The sequence below is a fragment of the Phialemonium atrogriseum genome (genome assembly GCF_030411735.1).
Source record: "Phialemonium atrogriseum strain 8032-3 unplaced genomic scaffold QBC33scaffold_3, whole genome shotgun sequence".
In the NCBI taxonomy this organism is placed as follows: domain Eukaryota; kingdom Fungi; phylum Ascomycota; class Sordariomycetes; order Cephalothecales; family Cephalothecaceae; genus Phialemonium; species Phialemonium atrogriseum.
Window position 1 is genome coordinate 921,433 of NW_026848140.1, and position 16,938 is coordinate 938,370.

The 16,938-nt window shown below is 56.0% G+C and overlaps 6 protein-coding genes across 6 annotated transcripts; 3 read left to right on the forward strand and 3 right to left on the reverse strand.

Annotated features, from left to right (window-relative positions):
* The first annotated feature begins 2,578 nt into the window (after positions 1-2,578).
* QBC33DRAFT_228612 (uncharacterized protein) lies at positions 2,579-5,954 on the forward strand. Its single transcript, XM_060422823.1, has one exon. The coding sequence runs from the start codon at positions 2,703-2,705 to the stop codon at positions 5,946-5,948; it is 3,246 nt and encodes a 1,081-aa protein (XP_060287261.1). The 5' UTR covers positions 2,579-2,702; the 3' UTR covers positions 5,949-5,954.
* Positions 5,955-6,901: 947 nt separating this feature from the next.
* Positions 6,902-7,710, reverse strand: QBC33DRAFT_555544 (U1 small nuclear ribonucleoprotein C-like protein; the record flags this gene model as incomplete). Its single annotated transcript, XM_060429656.1, has 3 exons — positions 6,902-7,398; positions 7,514-7,621; positions 7,701-7,710. 3 exons carry the CDS (start codon positions 7,708-7,710, stop codon positions 6,902-6,904), a joined length of 615 nt encoding a protein of 204 aa, XP_060287262.1.
* Positions 7,711-8,041: 331 nt separating this feature from the next.
* On the forward strand, positions 8,042-8,891 carry QBC33DRAFT_511843 (putative endoplasmic reticulum vesicle protein 25 protein; the record flags this gene model as incomplete). The annotated part of the gene is made up of 4 exons (XM_060425873.1): positions 8,042-8,254; positions 8,310-8,433; positions 8,502-8,805; positions 8,873-8,891. 4 exons carry the CDS (start codon positions 8,042-8,044, stop codon positions 8,889-8,891), a joined length of 660 nt encoding a protein of 219 aa, XP_060287263.1.
* A 423-nt stretch (positions 8,892-9,314) lies between these two features.
* QBC33DRAFT_228737 (Flavinator of succinate dehydrogenase-domain-containing protein) lies at positions 9,315-10,661 on the forward strand. The gene is made up of 2 exons (XM_060422825.1): positions 9,315-9,715; positions 9,814-10,661. The coding sequence occupies exons 1-2, from the start codon at positions 9,484-9,486 to the stop codon at positions 10,209-10,211; spliced, it is 630 nt and encodes a 209-aa protein (XP_060287264.1). The 5' UTR covers positions 9,315-9,483; the 3' UTR covers positions 10,212-10,661.
* Positions 10,362-12,437, reverse strand: QBC33DRAFT_526668 (Mis12-Mtw1 protein family-domain-containing protein). Its single transcript, XM_060426909.1, has 4 exons — positions 12,297-12,437; positions 11,473-12,228; positions 11,246-11,411; positions 10,362-11,189 (listed from the first exon to the last, which is right to left on the reverse strand). Exons 1-4 carry the CDS (start codon positions 12,421-12,423, stop codon positions 10,760-10,762), a joined length of 1,479 nt encoding a protein of 492 aa, XP_060287265.1. The 5' UTR covers positions 12,424-12,437; the 3' UTR covers positions 10,362-10,759.
* Positions 12,438-13,231: 794 nt separating this feature from the next.
* On the reverse strand, positions 13,232-15,324 carry QBC33DRAFT_526677 (Aft1 HRA domain-containing protein). The gene is made up of 2 exons (XM_060426910.1): positions 14,933-15,324; positions 13,232-14,863 (listed from the first exon to the last, which is right to left on the reverse strand). The coding sequence occupies exons 1-2, from the start codon at positions 15,006-15,008 to the stop codon at positions 13,647-13,649; spliced, it is 1,293 nt and encodes a 430-aa protein (XP_060287266.1). The 5' UTR covers positions 15,009-15,324; the 3' UTR covers positions 13,232-13,646.
* Positions 15,325-16,938: the final 1,614 nt, after the last annotated feature.

The window sequence follows — 16,938 nt, forward strand, 5'->3', positions numbered from 1 at the left end:
CCGGCGAGCTCGGAAGCGCAGCCTATCCTTGCCACCCCACAAGGCTGAGGAGGCTTTCATTGACCATAGCTGCCAAGACCTCGAACTCGCGAGTTTTCTTGTCGACTATCTACTAACTTCTGGATTTAGCTTGCAGAGACCAGTGTTGCCCAGGCCATAGGGTACAATACCTCCAGGTCGGCCCGAAGGGACCACTCACCAGCTGAGCCGATAGTATCAATGTCGAGGGACAGATACACCAAGTTTAACTCCTTGATCTTTTTTTTTTTATGACATCGTCAGTGTCAATGATGTCAAATCTCGCGAACGTCGGCAAGCCCGATTCTGCATTAGGTCTCAGGCCCATAGTCGTCATTAGTCACTCAGACCATCCCCGGATCGAATGACATATGGGTGTCGTAGGAGTGCAACATTTCTGGCACACATGGTAGAAGTGCATGATGGTTGATGGTCGCGGCCCTGATGGCGGCCGCCGAACGTCTGAGGTCCATCTCCTGCGACTCTTTGCGGGTCTCGATACGATGGGCATTCCGAGGGGGGAGTATGCTTAACGAGCTCACTGGGACGTCGCCGCATTCCAGTACCATTGAATGAGTTTAGATTTAGGTGTGATTCTCCTGCTCATCGGTTTTGTAGTGAAGACTCGACCAGAGTCTCAGGGGAGGAGAACATTGGCAAATACCAGGCGGGGAACAGAGGGAACAAGGTCTGTCTGTTTATACGACGCGCTGGTGTCCAAAGTCAAATAATGCTATCCACTGGTGGCACTGGCTCAACCAGGTAAGGATGAAAGATTCGGTGGCTTGTTATAGAAAATAGAGGGTAAACGTTCGTGTTGGAATTTATTCTCAAGATTTTTCTTGTGTACGACTGCTGGCCAATCTGTGCTGTCCGAGCTGGGTGACGCAGCGCCTGGGAACCAATTGCAAAACGACCATGGGAAGTCCCAAAAGTAATGGAATGCATACAGTTGGCAATCGGGAGGGACTGCGAATTCATTCGAGCTTCAGGCTCGACTTATTCCGCCACAGCGTAGAGACCAGCAGTCGTAGAAGCTATGAAACGGCGCAGGTAAGGTTATTCCATCGATGAAGCAGCTTGCTTGGTAGCCTGTTGGCTTTCATGGGGATGGCTGACTGCTAGTGGTTGCAGGATTTGTTCGCAAAGCGAGATGCCTCATATTGAGTATCCCAAGTGGCAGAACATGACCTGGGTTGGTTGGCATTCTAATAAGGGGCTTGGAGGAGTGAAGCGCGCCTTGTAGCTTCCTTTCACCATGTGGCAAGAATAGCATGGAACTTACCCAATCGCCAGCATTGCGGTCTTTGGCCGTAGAGTTGCAAATTGAGTTTGCCTCGTCCGAAGACCGACTCTGTAGAAACAGGCGCCGTGCCGAACCGGAGTCCTGATCTGCGGAGTTGCACAAATCCACATCGGAGTGGATGCCAGAGACATCAGGGACATCTCGAAGGAAGGTGCGACGGGCAAAGAATCCAAATTAGTCCTGTGCTCGCAGCATCCAAGGCCTGCGGGAAAGAGCGATGCTAGTCGCTGATTCGCCTCGGCCTTCTGTGCAGACTATAGTATGCAGGTCTTGCAGAGAGCGGACAGCCTTGTGCCGGCCCTCGTGAGCTGATTTGTCTGGTGACCGGCCGACGCTGCAGCATGAGGTTGCCGCTGCAATAGGCCAATAGCCTGGAGAGGAGGGAAAGGGGGGAATGGCAGGGATGGGATGGTGCCCTTCTCCTTGCCTTGTAACACAACGGGCACGTCGTGCACGCCGCAGGTTGTAGTAATGGCTATCCTGCAGAGCGGAGCCAGACCCTTGTCCTTGCGATGTAACTGGTCTCTGTGACGGCATCGAGTTACACATTGCTGCTCCTCGAGTCTTCCAGACGGAGGTTTCTGTGAGGCAGGCAGTGATAGTGGGGGGCTAAACCCAAGGAGGTGGCGGGTGATGGGTCACTCTGCCCCGCCAAGGAGGTACCTCGCCAACTCCCAGCCCCTCTTGTCCCGCCGCATGGGTGTTACTGCCTACCACCAAGCCGGTGGCACCTACCTACTGAGCCCTGCCCAGCCTGTCCAATTTCGCCCGTACTGCGCTAGACACTGAAGTCCTAGAGCGGATCACCGCCAATCACTCTCCCCATCCGTCTCTGTTGTGCGGGAAAGCAGCTGTTTCGTCAACCTCGCCCCCTTCATCCGCGAAGACTTGCGTACTTCCATTCTACAGCCCACTTCGCCCTCAGCGTGTGGAATTCCGTATCAGGTGTCGCCAGCTGCACCAGCCCACCAAGCAGCAGTCGCCCACGTTTCCGTTCTAACAATACCCAGCCCCTCGGATCGAGTCGCTGGCCTCTCAGCGCCATGCGCCCAGACCTGACTGGACCTGCGATATTGTGCGACTTGGCCTTTGTGGCAGCTTGACTGGTGAACGGCATTGCCCGCGACATCTTTGACCACGACAGTCAGACTTGCCACCCGCCGTACTCAGCGCAAACGTCCAACGCCGAACAAAGAGAGGAGATTTGAACTTGGATCGGCCTCCCCCCACTGGCCCGCCCACTACGCCGTTATCTCCTTTACCGTTCAACGGTCCCAACATGCGATGTTTTCTCTGCTACAAGGCTTCGCCGATTAAAGCCTAGGAACGGACTTGGGAATGGTCGAGTCTTGATGCCCCATATAGGCTGTCGATCAAGATGACGGCAAGTGCTGGCTCTAGGCCGACCCCATCATCCGTGATGGGCATCCTCCCGCCCGCCGACTATGCGTCATCTACAACTCTGAATGGCCTGGCTGGGCAACGGCTATTCAAGAAACACAAGGTTCTTCCACATCCAAGTAAAGGGAAGCCTGTTGGCGTGAATGGTTCGCCCCGCTCTGTGGCGCCAGTGTATGGTTTGGAGATCGATACCTCTCCGAAGAGCTCCGGCTCACAGGCGTCGATCCCTACTCTGAAGCATCAGTCGAGGAAAACCGTGGGAGGACCAGACCTCCCTCCAACTCCACCGGTCCATTCCCGGAACCCATCGTCGAGCCACTCCACCCTCCCTTCGAGTCCGACTTACGTTGCAAGTCCCATTCAGAACACCGAGCGCGTTCAAGCAACTAGCCCGGTGACACCAACCGACCAACGAACCCCGCCCACGCCGAACCTCACCCCCGAGAGGACTCCGCCGGGCCCTGCAGATCGGCGTCCAAAGCTGCGACCCCCGATTTACGACCGTATGCCGTCGAAGACGACGACTGACTCGAGAACAGAATCTTTCAGGACAGCTCCGGAGAACCCATATTCATCTGAGGACGAAGACGAAAAGTCCACCATACGCCCAAAGCCGCCGTCTGCTCGTACGTCACAGAACACTGTTCGGCAGGTAGATGTGGAGGCGGAGTCTGGTCCGCAAACTGTGGGCTTGGGTCTTGGTCCTGAGTCGGGTGCTGAAGATGATTTGACTCCAAGGACCAGGCGGGAATTCGCAAGTTTTGATGGAGGGTGGGCTTCGGGGAGCGAGGTCGAACAGGAATGGGACGATAATCTTATGAGGAATGTGACTGTGAAGAAGCGAAAACCTGGAATGAACGGGAGCAAGCAAGAAGTCGTCGAAAATGTTACAGTCGCCCAAACAAATGCCACGAAGGCCTTACGATCCATATCACTACAGGAAAGCCCGCTCGTCTATCCGTCGCGCCGCGTCGTATCGGATCGAGTCAAACCGTCGACCGCCTCGTCAGTCTCCGAGTCCTCAACCAACATGGACCACCGCAGGTTCTCTGGCGTTTCCACAAGATCGACTGTTTCGACAGTCGTGGAGGCGATCTTGGTCGATGCACCACCCCAACGCCGTAAAACCTTGAGGCATGTGAAAAAGAAGGCTGTGTTACGGGATTCCGGGCTAGACCTGTCCTCGACAGGCTCATTCCCGACTTCGCTACCGTCAGACGATCCGAGGAATCAAGAGCGACCGAGTGGTCAGGCTGGGCGTGAACGAACCGCTTCTACCGCAACCTTCAACTCGATATCTAGTCGTAAAGCGCGCCGAGAGATATACAAGAATGGAGCCATCCCCGTCATCGTCATCCCGGGTCGAAGCTCATCGGTCAAGTCGAATAGCAAAGAACCTTCTCTTCGATCGACAAGCAGTAGGAGGTCCAAACGAAGCCAGAGTTTGAGCTCCACGCCTATTCCCCTATCGTCGAAGGGCACGACTCCACACTTCGAGAGACCGACGCGGCGTAGTAGGACGCTGTCTGGGTCGGACGGATCTCGCCCCGGCGATCAGCGCACAATCGATTATCCTCCTGTTGTGCCTGCTCGCTCTTCCTCATTGTCAGCGCCCACGAGCCGGAACACTTCTCGAGCAGGGTCTCTCACTGCGCAAAGCCTGGAAGCTCACAACGCCTTTCAAGCCCAACAAACTCGCAAGGCCCTGCAATCGCTTTCTCCGAAGGACCCCACAGAACCACAAGCTTCTGAGAGAGCAGCAGCAAGACGACAACCTCTGCATACAAACCCTGGGCTGGTGGAGCAAAAGCATGCATCCTCAGAGATCGCGATACGGCTCATCCCATCTTTCGAATCCAACAAGTCTGGCAAGGAATCTCATAGCCACGGAGCACATGAGGACGGATACGGTGATCCTTTCTATGGGAGACGGCTGTCAGTTCAGAAGACGCCGTTCTCGCTGGCTTCACTTGAAACGACAGTGACTTCCCACGCCGAAGTATCCGAGGCGTTGGCCGTGAATATCTATCCGCACCAGAACAAGTCTGTTCTTGTGGTCAACCATTCCAACAAGCCTTCCGAGAGCTCGTCCCTAGAGCAACCACAGACAACGCCGGAGCAAGAATCCCCCATAATTAAGTCGACGGAGCCTGGCGTCACCGGACCCGTCACGCCTCCACAGCCAACATTCTCCATGGATGATGTCGATTCTCCCCTCCGGAATCCCCGAGCGCCACCCGAACCGCCCGAGCTACCCAAGCCACCCGTCATTACATTTATCCCCGCGACACCATCAGGCCTTACCCCAGCCCAGGAGAAACAGGAGCGTCTCGGAAATTACTTTGAGGAGGCACCTCAGGAACCTCAGCGGCCAATCTCCCTACTGCGGAGGACTTTCAGCCTGCGACGACATTCGGAGTATGGCCCCTCAGCTTCACGCAATCCAGGCCTTCTGACTCGAACTTTCTCATTGTCGAGAAATGTCAAGAAGCAGCGGCCTGAAAATGGGACCGCCAGGGGCGGCAGAAAACCGGCATCGTCAGCATATCCAACTGAGGATGATGAGCCGGCAGATGAGAATAGACTGCACCCATTCTGGCGGCCTGCACATTTCGACTACCCAAGAGACGAGAATGACTGGGTTTATGATGTTTCTGATGAGGAGATGGTGAGATTCCCACCGGTTGATAATCGCCCAGCGCCTCGGCGTAGCCTCAGCGCTCGCATGAAGCGCACATTCGCCATTCTACCGATCCGTGATGAATACGATGACCACTATGCTCCAGTCGAATCTGGTGTGACAGCACAACGGTCCATTCGACGCACGGCCAGCGGGAGTCTCCGCGTGGTAAAACAGCGACGCAGCCTGGATTCTCTTCGTCGCCAAGCGCGGGCTCTCGATGAACGGCCATATACCGCCCCCGACCAAGAGACGAGAAGTCGTGGCCCCCGATTCTGGCGATCGAACAGTCTTTCTAGGCGCTATCCAAAAGGCGGGGCCGATGCTGCAATATTCCCAAATTTTCTTCCAGGACTGGGCAGCAAGATTGACAAGTACGGCTTCCACAACCTTCCTCGCAGGATCAGCGAGCGGCAACGGGAGAAGAGGAGCAGAGAATTGCGGCTGAAGATCAGCGGGCCCCGCGAGGTTAGAGATGGTGTGGGAGACGTGATCAGGAGGAGTAGCTGGCGGGATGCTTTCAATCAGTCACGACATGTTTGACACTTACATTTTCAAAAGACGTCGTCCAACAGTTTCGAAGGGTTCACCAAGAAGGAAAGCAAGCCAAGAGACGACCGGGATACTATCCCGTCATGACCAATGATGACCGAATGACCGGGTTGGCGAGGCGGTGTGGCACATTTCGCTTCATTTTTATGTCCTTTCTCACACACAATTGCTACGGTTTCCGCCCCCAAGAAGACCTGACTGATGACTATAACGAGGAGACAACTGCTGGGGCACGAAGCCGGTTTAGGCGAGGTCGGGTTGCTGGCGGGCTTTTGGGTGGGAAGGAGTTCGCACACGCGGGATATCAAATGAGACATGACCATTTTTGTTGTTTCGAGCAGCGGCGGACGGGTCCGAAGGAAGAGCTGCAAGGCTGGCAAGGCCGCTCTACATGCAAGAAGCTGTACCCCTATAGATAGTGATTTGTTATGATACCATTGATATCTAAACCATGGGAGCTCGTAGGAGCTTGCTTTTTCTCCTTTCCTTGTAGTGAGTCAAGCCAGGTCAGTTATGAATTAAAGCTCCGTAATCGACTGCGACCAACGCCAAAGAAGGATGGATGAATGGTGGCAGATTGCTTTATAATCGAGGATTTTAGCTGTAATCTCCTCCCTCAACAAAGCAACTGGAACGTCGTCTCTCAGTCGCGGGCCCTGATGGCTAGCAAAATATGTGCTTCTCCGCGCACACCGTTCCACGGCGGGTATCAGCTCGTACAAGGCAGGCTTCCTCCCCTCCACACTCGAGCGAAAACCGGGGTTGTTGGTATACATATCAATATCACACACACCTCTCCCAGCAAGAAAGAACAAAAAACCCTAGTTCTTTTTTCCCCTCTTAACGCCTTAATCGCCGCTGGCCAAAACCTGGCGCACCCCCCCAAGACCTCTCTAGCAGACCTCTTCCATTCTAGCCTTCTCTTCCTCTCCGAGCAGAGCACCTCACCTCCTATCCCTGTCCCCCTGTCCCGGCGGCCCCCCATGGCCGAAGTGAGGCGCCATGGGCGGCGGGAACGGGAAGTTGGCGGGCGGCGAGCCAGCGGCGCCCGGTGGCGGGAAGGGCGGCATTCCGGGCGGCAGGGGGAAGGGCGGCATGCCGCCGGCCGCTCCCGGCGGGGCGGGGATGGGCGGTCCGCCGGCAGGGTTGGGCATGAAGGGCGGCATCGGCGGCATGCCGCGCGCACCGCCGGGGCCGCCGGGGTGGGGGGCGAAGGCGCCGGGCGGGGGGGGCGGTAGGCCGCCGGGCATGCCTGGGAAGGGAGGGGGCATGCCGCCCGGGGGGAAGGCGAAGGGCAGTGGAGGCGGGAAGGCGCCGATGCCGCTGAGGCCGCCGCCGGGTTGGTTCTGTGGGAGCATGGGGTTGGCGTGGGCTTGGCCCTCGGCGGCGTAGGAGGAGGTGATGGAGTCGATGACTGATTGGGCTTTTTCGTGGCCGATTTCTGCGGGCGGGGAGAAGAGAGACATGGTTAGCTTGTGGGGGGGAAAGGTTTGGGGGAGAGTGGAAGGAGAAGGCAAAGGGAAACTAGAGTGGTATGGGAAGGATGGCGGACACACGTTGGTAGTAGTCGATCACATTGCGCAGGTGGTTGCGTCCAGTGTTGTGGGCTTTGCGCACGCTCATCGAGTCGTGCGTGAGATAGACATCGCAGTAGTCGCAGAAGACTGGAAGTGGTTGGCGTTAGTCCAAGGCCCAAGAGCTGCAAATCATGAAGTCATGGAAATTTTGGGAGGGGGCACTGACATTTCGGCATCTTGAATGTCGGTATTGGTATCCTGGACCTTCAGATGAGGACTCTGGGAAAAATACGAATCCTTTCTTCGCGTTGAGCTTGTCAGGCGAGCTAACAATTTATTGTAGGTAGTTGCGAGGCTGAAATCAAGCGGCGGGAGACACAGTAAATGGCCACCCGCTAGAGAACACTGATTGGCTATATTGGACAAGAGGCCCCACCAACTCCTGAGCTGCCACCGCTAAGCCCAAACGGAACGCGACAGATTTACATATCGACATTCTCCCGTTTCTTGTCCTGCACGGGTGACTTCGAGGGAGATATTGTCCGTACAATCTCACACTCAGCTACAATGGCCTTCCCAAGATGGCTGCTGCAATATGCCTGCAGCTTCCTGCTGCTCATTTCTTGTTCCGAAGCTCTTAAATTCGACATGCCGGCACACTCTGCACACGAGCACAAGGCATGGCGCTGCATACAGAACTTCGTCGCCAAGGACACGTTGGTGGTCGTCACGGCTACCATCAGCGGGCACAAGGGTGACGGCATGACTGTCAACATGCACGTAAGGACATCGAAGCCCAATTGCGAACCGGGATGATATTGACTCGATCGTCTAGATCCGGGACACGGTCGGCAACGATTACGGGAAGCCCAAGGACGTCACGGGCGAGCAGCGGACAGTCTTCACGTCTCATGCCGACGCCGCGTTCGAAGTATGCTTCCAAAATATTCTGACCGGATGTATGAAGAAATCCCCCACCCCACCTTTTCTGTGCGAACTTGAGTCTTCCGTATTGACATGTCGCCAGCCAAATACGTCGAAAACCCCAGCCGCCAAGTCGAGCTCGACATAGATATCGGCGCCGACGCAAAGGACTGGTCCGCAATCCAGGCTACCGAGAAGCTCAAGCCCGTCGAGGCAGATCTCCGACGCATCGAGGAGATGGTTGCCGAGGTCGTCAGCGAGATGGAGTACCTGCGCACCCGGGAACAGAAACTGCGAGACACGAACGAGAGCACGAACAACCGCGTGAAGTGGTTTGGCTTCACCACGACCTTCCTGCTAATTGCTCTTTGGGTTTGGCAGATCATGTATCTGCGGGCATACTTCAGGTAAGCAACCCCTCGTGGCCAATCGGGCTCTCTTTCTAGTTGCAATGCTAACCCACACGCCCTCTAGGTCCAAGCATCTCATTTAAGTTGGCGAACTGCTGTAGAGGATGGTATTCGGGGACGAGGAGTTCGAGAAACCTCTTTGGAATTCGGACAATACAGGCGAGCGCGGATGGGACCATGGGTTTCATTTTGTCTTGTTAGGTACATTTATATGGTTGGCAAAAGCATGAACACGATCATGCCAGGTATTCGAAGTGTTGAATGTGTTTGCACCGATGTTCGCCCGAGTCAAGCTGTGCCGTCCATCGTAAGAGGACACTGTGGGTGTAGCCGATAAGATTCCATCGCGATAATTCGCATGCATCACATACCGAGGTTTCTACCATGCCTGGCATGTTCTCGCTCCCTGTACGGATTATATCGACAGAGCTCCGGAGCGGCATGCGACGGCAGTAAATTTTCGGCTTCGGTCCGCCTTTACGTCAACGCCGGCAATCAAGTCTTAGCGCACCTCTTTCCAATAGCGCCCAAACACCCTGTTCTCCCCGAGTCTTTTCTTTAATTATAGAATATTCTTTTTCGATCTGTCTCGCAAATCGTCCTATCATTCGGCATCGTCCGGCCCCCATCTGCCATCGACGGACCATCAAGCCCCCGTCCGATATCTGCACAGCCATGGCAACCGTCCATCGAGCCCTCCGCCCGGCGACCCGGGGATGCGCCCTCCTCCGCCCGGCGGCGGCGAGCCTGCACGCCAGCCTGTCCAACCGCGCCCTCCCGCGGCGGCCCAACAGCTCCGCAGCCCCGCGCGACCTCGAGGTCGGCGAGCTGCAGGGTGCAAAGTTCAAGATCGAGCCGCTTCGCCGGACGGGCGAGGACCCTGCCACGATGCGCGCGAGGTTGTTATGTGAGTTCTTCCCACGACAACCTACCCCCTGAGCCATCCTCTCATCCTCTCCTTCAACTTCACCGATAGCTAACCAGCGAAACCTTCCCCGGGAACAGACCAGTGCCGCAAGCGCGGAACCCTCGAGTCGGACCTCCTCCTAAGCACCTTCGCCGCCGCGCACCTGCAGTCCATGTCCCCCGCCCAGCTGGTGCAGCTGGACCTGTTCCTCGACGAGAACGACTGGGACATCTACTACTGGGCGACGCAGGAACCGCCTAGCTCGGAGGCCGAGGAGGCGGCGCTGCTGAAGCAGCAGCAGCAACCGCAGGAGGTTGGCCCGGCGCCAGGCGAGTGGGCGCAGACGGTCGGCGCCTTCAAGCCCGCGTATAGGCCCGTGCCGGCGCGGTGGCGGGACAGCGAGGTTCTGGAGATGCTGAGGGAGCACGTGCGGCAGAACGGGCTGGGGAAGGGGGGCATGGCGTTCATGCCCAGCCTGGATGGGAGGCCGAGATGAGAGGGAGTCTGATGTCCTGTTACGATAGATCATGTAAGGATATACGGATTGGGGAAGACGAGTATTGCGCGAATGGGGGAGGGGGGAGAGCCTGGACATATACCCACCCCCTTTTTGTGTCCCCGAGAGAGAGAGGCTCGATCTAGAGGAGCCGGAACAATTTGCGATTGACAAATAGGCTTTACAAGGGTCTCCCTCGACCCGACTATGGACAACAACTAGGTAGGTTTGTAGGAAACTCCCATCTCCAACAGTCTCCTCGTTCCGCAAAACGGACACCTTCCAATCTCGTTCTACACACGCAAGCCCGGTTGAGAATCGCTCGAGATTAATTCGCTCCCAGAACGCCCAGCACACCCAAACCCCTCCAATTTCTCTCGTCTCAAATCATCATGTCGTAGGAAGAGCAAACTCCCACAATTCCCAACCCAAAGACCCCCCTCCCTATGCCTACCTGACAAGCTCCGTAGCAACAAAAAAGCGTTGGGTATCTACCTGTCTTGGTACATAATAGCAACCTCCTAGGTCCTCCCCAGGCTAGGCGTGGCTCAACTGCCCTCTGGTAATATCCGCCCCAGACTCCGGAGGACCTCCATTACGGGTACCTCCTTCGTCCCCACGGCCGCCTTCTCCTTCGTCTCTCTTTCCTTCAGTCGTTTGGCAGCCAACCCAAGCACGGTATCCGCTTGTCGCCCGGCAGTGACAGACATCTGGTCCAGCTTGTGTACTCTATCCGCAAGATGGTCGACCTTGAACTCCAGCGTTGATTGTATGTCTTGGAGCCGAGCTTGCGTCCGTTTCCTTAGTGGTGCGAAACTAGTGCTCGGGTCCGTAAGGGATTGCAGCATCTTGGCTTCTTCCTCGTCCAGGAGCGATAGATCGGGTAGCTCCGTAGACGGATCATCGGAAGCATAGAGAGGAGGCACGTCGGGAAGTGGTTTTGCCAACGCTTGCCATGTTTTCTTTTCCTCCTTTAACCTGTATAATGTCAGTTTGAAGCACGCAGGGTCGGAGAGAGCATGGTTGCGGCCTACCTCTTAACTTTAGCTTCCAACTCGGCAATTTTCTCGTCGTGTTCGATGTTCCTGGGGTTAGGCTTCAAGACCACGGCTGGCTTCGGCGCGTCTTCCCGACTAAACCAATCCGAGAATTCCGACCGCGCCCCGAAATCTTTCAATAGTTGATCTTGTATTGCCCGCGCTACGAACAGTTAGAGTCAGAGCCTAGCCAGTCATTTGGAGGAGCAAAACTGTATACTCACCACCCAAGATTGCGCTGGACCCGCGGCTCCCGTGCGGCGGCTTGTCGGAGAGGGCGCGCTCTCCGCACCACGTCAGCAGCTGCCGCATGCGGCGCGGCTCGAGTAGGCTCTCGGCCTCTATGTGCTTGTAGAACTCGGCCGGGTCCACTTCGCGGTGCGGGATCGCGCTGTGTCCGTTCTCGATGAGAGAGCTGGCGCGTCTCCCGCGCATTCCCAAGCTGCTGCGTCGCGCGCCGCCTCCCCCCCTCCTCAATTCCCTGTTGCGATTGATGATCGGCGTGTCGCTAAAGGGTAGCGCGATTTTCTGTGATGACGAGTCGTCGCCATGTGCTGCCTTGTCCAGGTCCATAGGAGTCCCAGGGTGTCCGTTAACGCCAAGGGCATGGTCATCGTGATCGTTTGCCGGTTCAGGTTCCTTTCCTTTCTTCCCCGCCTCCGTCGGCGGACGCGTCCTCCGCTGAGTACCACGAATCTTGGGAACGACGAGCTCCTCATCTTGCGCGGTCGGAGCGGCTGGCTGGTTTGATATCCGTCTCGAAGTCCTCCGTGGTGCGGAAGACGCAGTCCCGGGCTGCTGCTCAGGTGGCGACGAGGCGCGCTTCCTGCTACTCGGCTTTGCTTGCCTTCCGGCATCCTTCCTAGGGGGTTGTGATTTTGCGGCAGGCCCGCCCTCCGAGTCTGTCGCGGTAGTCTTTGCCCGCTTCGATCCACGCGTAAAAAGGAAATCTCCATCCTGTTCGTCGTAGATTGCTGCCGCTTCGACAACCTGTTAGTCTCTCAAGTGGCCTCTGGGGAAGTTTGGTAGGGAACGAGCTGCAACACACCAGCAATGCGTTTACTCTTTCGGCGCTCCGGCTGATTGCTCATATTCAAGACCTGTAGCGGCGCGCGCGTTCGGAAAAAGGTCGTCATTGATGGCGGGTCAAGCAAGGTGGGTGTCCGACAGTTCATTGCCCCAATTGTTTACACCACGAATCTTATCTACCGCGCCCGCCACGCTAGTCCGTTTTCGGAAGCCAGCCACGATCCTGCCCAATCATCGTCATCGCCCGCTTCATTTGAGCCTCAAAGCCCAAGCCTGCCTCTTCCCGACTTGAGCAAGCTGTTATATATGCTGAGGTATCAATAGCAACTCCGCGACTCGTTTTGAAAGTAACACTAAAAATAAAAAAGGTCCATCTTATACGTGCGAGAATGCGCCTTCATGTTTATTTGCTAGGCAAAAGCTACCACCAGTTCGTTTCAGAGCCAACAAGCCGACATCCAGGCAAAGATGATGCCGGCGTCAGTCAGTAGACCCTCATTCCTGCCAACGCCGACCAAAGCAGCAGCAAGCCGGAACACCCCTCCCAACACCACTTTTGATGTGTATACCTTTTGCCAAATACGTACAGATGAGAAAAAAAGGCCAATGCCCGACCTGAGCCGAGGCTGCGTTAGAAAGCCTTCATCGATCGCAACATGACTGTCCTTGTTACTTTACAGCCGGACCCGTATACCGTTTTATGGCCTTCGTCCAGAGACTCATTGTTAGTAGTACAAAGCCAGCGAAATGAAATAGAAAAGAAAAAAAGTCCGACATCCTTGGGAGCGCAGGAAGCCAACATCTCTCCAGAAAATTGGCGGCGAAACCATAAGCCTTTTTGGCCGTGGTCATCCCCGGGCGGGCCCATTTTCGGCGACGCCTCGATCACCCCAAGCGCTAAGAACCACTATTAGGGGACTGGTAGAAGATGCCATTCATCACGCGTTGTCGTACCTATCATCGAGTCGTATCGTGGTGGCGGACAGTGGTCCTATGAGAATCGTCGCTGAACTCCTTGTCCAGCCATGACCTGCTGGTTGGCAAGCGGTGCGGCCATTCCGTAAGGGTTCATCTGAGGATTGAAGGCCTCCATGGGCTGCTGCATGAAGGCTCCGTGTAGTCCCTGTTGCTGCGTGACTGGGCAGTCCTTATGAGCCAGGAGGAGTGTCTTCAGGTTGACGACCTCTTCCCGAAGCTGGGTGATCTGAGCGGTCAAGGCATCGTTCTCCGTGCTGAACAGCTCCACCTTCGACTGAAGGTTTGCAAGCCACTGTTTTTTACGTTGGCGGCATTTCAGCGCAGCGACCCTGGTGTTGGCAAAACGTCAGCAGCCGTGTACCTATTTATCCCGGAACCCAGGACGGCTTTCTTACCTGTTACGCTCGAGGAAATTCTTCCGCTTCTCTTCGTCGGTCATCTTACTCTTAGAACCACCCTCATCGTGTTTGTTCCCGTCGTCGTCGTCGTCGTCATCGTCATCCGAGTGATCAAAGTCCATACTATTAGCGGACGGAGGGGCGTTGGCACCGTTGGTCTTGGCCTTCTTATTTGCAGGGCCCTTAGCCGGTGCATCATCGGCCTTCCGTCGGCCATTTGTCGTCGCAGTCCCCGCGGTGGAATTTCGCTTTCCCTTGCCACGAGTGTTGGGACGCGCTTGCTGGCTCTCGTCCGAGCCCGCACTCCCGCTCTCGCTGGCGCCGCGGGCTGAGCTTCCCGCAAGGGACGGGTTGCCGTTTGCCATCTGCGGCGACATGTTGGCTTGGGGTGCCGGGACGGCAACAGGTTGCGCATGGAGCTGTTGTTGGGGCGCCATCGTGTACTGTGTTTGCGATTGGGCATTATTGCGGCCTTGCGCCAACAAGAAAAGACCGTTCGCGGCGTCGTTGTCGTGAGGATCGAAATGGCCCGCGGGCGCCTTGGCCTCGGGTTTGGCGGGCGCGACACCGTTGGGCATGTCTTGGGGTTGAGAGGTCACTGACGGCTGCTGTGCTTGAGACTGTTGGTCGCGCTTGACAGCAGCAGCATTCATGGCGGTCCGATGGAAATCGAGTGTCCCCGGGGTCGCGCCATTACTTGCTAGCTGGGCGAAGAGGGCCTGCGAGTTGGGACTCGGTGCAGGGAACATGGATCCGCCTCCACCGGGGGTAAGGCCTGTCCTCATCGACGACTCGTTCGGCGTAGGGAAACCGCCACGCATGTGGTGGGTGTCGCCGAAGTAGTCATTGGTCGGACCCGACAACATGGCCGGGCTGAGAGGCCCCGTCCGGAGCGAGCCTCCTCCCCACGCAAAGGGTGTCACGCCGCTTCCGGGAAGGAGCGACGATGGCGACGTCAGGGCGGCGACCGAAGGGAGCTTGGTGCCGCCGGGGGTCTCTGGGGTAGGAGCACCAAAGGACTGTTCGAAGGGGTTTGGCTCCAGACTTAATGAGCCGCCGAGCTGGCTTGCGAAGTAATCAGGCGTGTTGCCGCCTTGTTGCTGGCCGGGACGGGGAGGGGGGGCGAGCGGTTTGGTCGGTTCCGCATTAGTTGACGATGATTCGGGTTTCAGGGTGACGTCGGTTTGCTTTGGTTCGGATGCTTGCGATTCTGCACACATTAGCGGGTGACAGGGCGATGTGAGAATGAAAATGCGATTGAGATGCGAAAACGCCTTACCTAGTTGAGGTGGCGGGGAATTGTTGGATTGCTTGGGTGACTTCGACTCACCTCGGGAGTCGCCCGCCGAAGCCATTGATGATGTCAATCAAAACTTGCAGGGCCTCACTGCAACCTGGGCGGTGGGTTTTCGGGAGCGGCTTGCGCAAACTCTGAAGGCGAATTCTGGGGGGGGAATCAATGTGAAAAAGAGATGAGGTCACAATACAAAAAAGAGAGCTGCTGCGACGCTATTGCTGACTCGTAGTGGCAGAATGGCAAAGTGGTGTAGTTACGTTCGACTTCGTCACCTGCGATTAACTGAGTGTGTGAAGAGGGATGATGGGGGTTGCAGAAGCCAGAAAGGGGGGAAAGACGTCAGACAGCGGCCTATGACGCAGGTCTGGTTTAAGAAAGAGAAACGGCCGGGGGATGGTCGGGTTCACTACAATAAAATGATTAAAAATGCTAGCCCCACAACACAGTTACTGTACAGTCCGCAAGCACCAAAAGTGCCACGAAACGGCACGGAGGAGGATCAGGCCTCTGGCAACGCCCACTCATATCACTCGTCTCCCTCCGCCTTTTCTCTATACCCCCCCCCACACACCAGGGATTAACATGCATGGGCTGATGGACAGGGCAGACGCCTCATCACGGACAGATCCTTCTTTCGACCTCGCTTGAATGCCCAGCTACAGCCATCCTCGTTTCTTGTGCCCTACCACCTCCTCACTTTGATTGACAGTTCTTATCTTCCTCGTGCGACGTGCCAGTTGTCTCCGTCTAGTAGCCAGGTGGCAAGTCGGATCGAGGATTGGTGGCCAGCTCTTCCGACCAACCTCGCGCGTTCCCACACCCCTTCCCCATCACCGTCTCTCCACCCGATGTACCTGCACTGTGGACAATACAGTGTAGGTAGACCAAAACGTTTTCACTCGGCATCTAGCCGGGGGTTAGGAGCCGCCCCCTGCGTCAGTGGCCCCCCCAAATCAGTGTTACGCAATACTTCATTATTACAGCCGCTTCTTCAGGGCAATGATGGGCTACCATGGGGAGGCTATCGTTCTCCCAAATTGACGCGGCTGGCCCTCGCTAACTGTGACCGGGTCAGACCTACCAAGACCAGCATTGCCGGCGTGGGATTCTCCCTTCCTCTGTACATGTGTACATGAGTCGGTAGTCGCGTTGTTTCGACACAATACTAGCGGGGGGCGCACGCTAATATCGAAGTGACAGTTAAGTTACCCAGTTGTGGGGCTCGCCACCATCTACTTCAAGTTCCCATGCGCTAGGTTCCTAATATTTGTCTATCAGCAAAGTCAAACAAAAGACGAAAAGGGTCTCGGCTTTCTGTCCATGGGCAGATCTTCATAACTGTAACCACTGAGAAGGTCGGAAAGGAAGTTTAAGTATTTAAGTAATTAGCCCCGTCGAATGAAAGCGACGGCTGGCCCCTCAGACCCATCCCCCTGTCCAAGAATTTGAGGCAAAACAAAAGTCGATTGCGTCAACGACTCAGACGTGGGCATTTTGCACTGTATGTATCCGCATCCTTCACCAAACCAGCGTCCATTCCTGCCTTGGTGCCTATCTAATTCGAGGCCCCATAAGAGGTTCCGAAGACTCCCTCTTGATTCAAATTCTGTTGATTCAGTTGCAGGCATGCTGGGTCAAGATTCCATATTCGCGTGAATCGCGCGGAGCTGGATCGAGTTTTGCCGTTTTCGAATCAGAAGTCCGGACCATAATTTCGTGTGATTAATCAACCTGGTCATGACGTAATTGTGAATGCACTGTGACTGGACGACGACGTCAATTTGTCATGTATTGGGTGGGCCACGCACTGTGCACTGTGGACGTCTTCGGACCAGGTCGCAACTACCACTGTGGTATGTACCCAACACACGGCAGCTCACTTGGTTGTCCACTCGGATCGCAGCTCCCACACCAATATAGACTCCCAGTTTGCTTCCAGACTTTTATCCATGTCCACTCCTACTGTTTGCGGCCAATTGTAGGCGAGC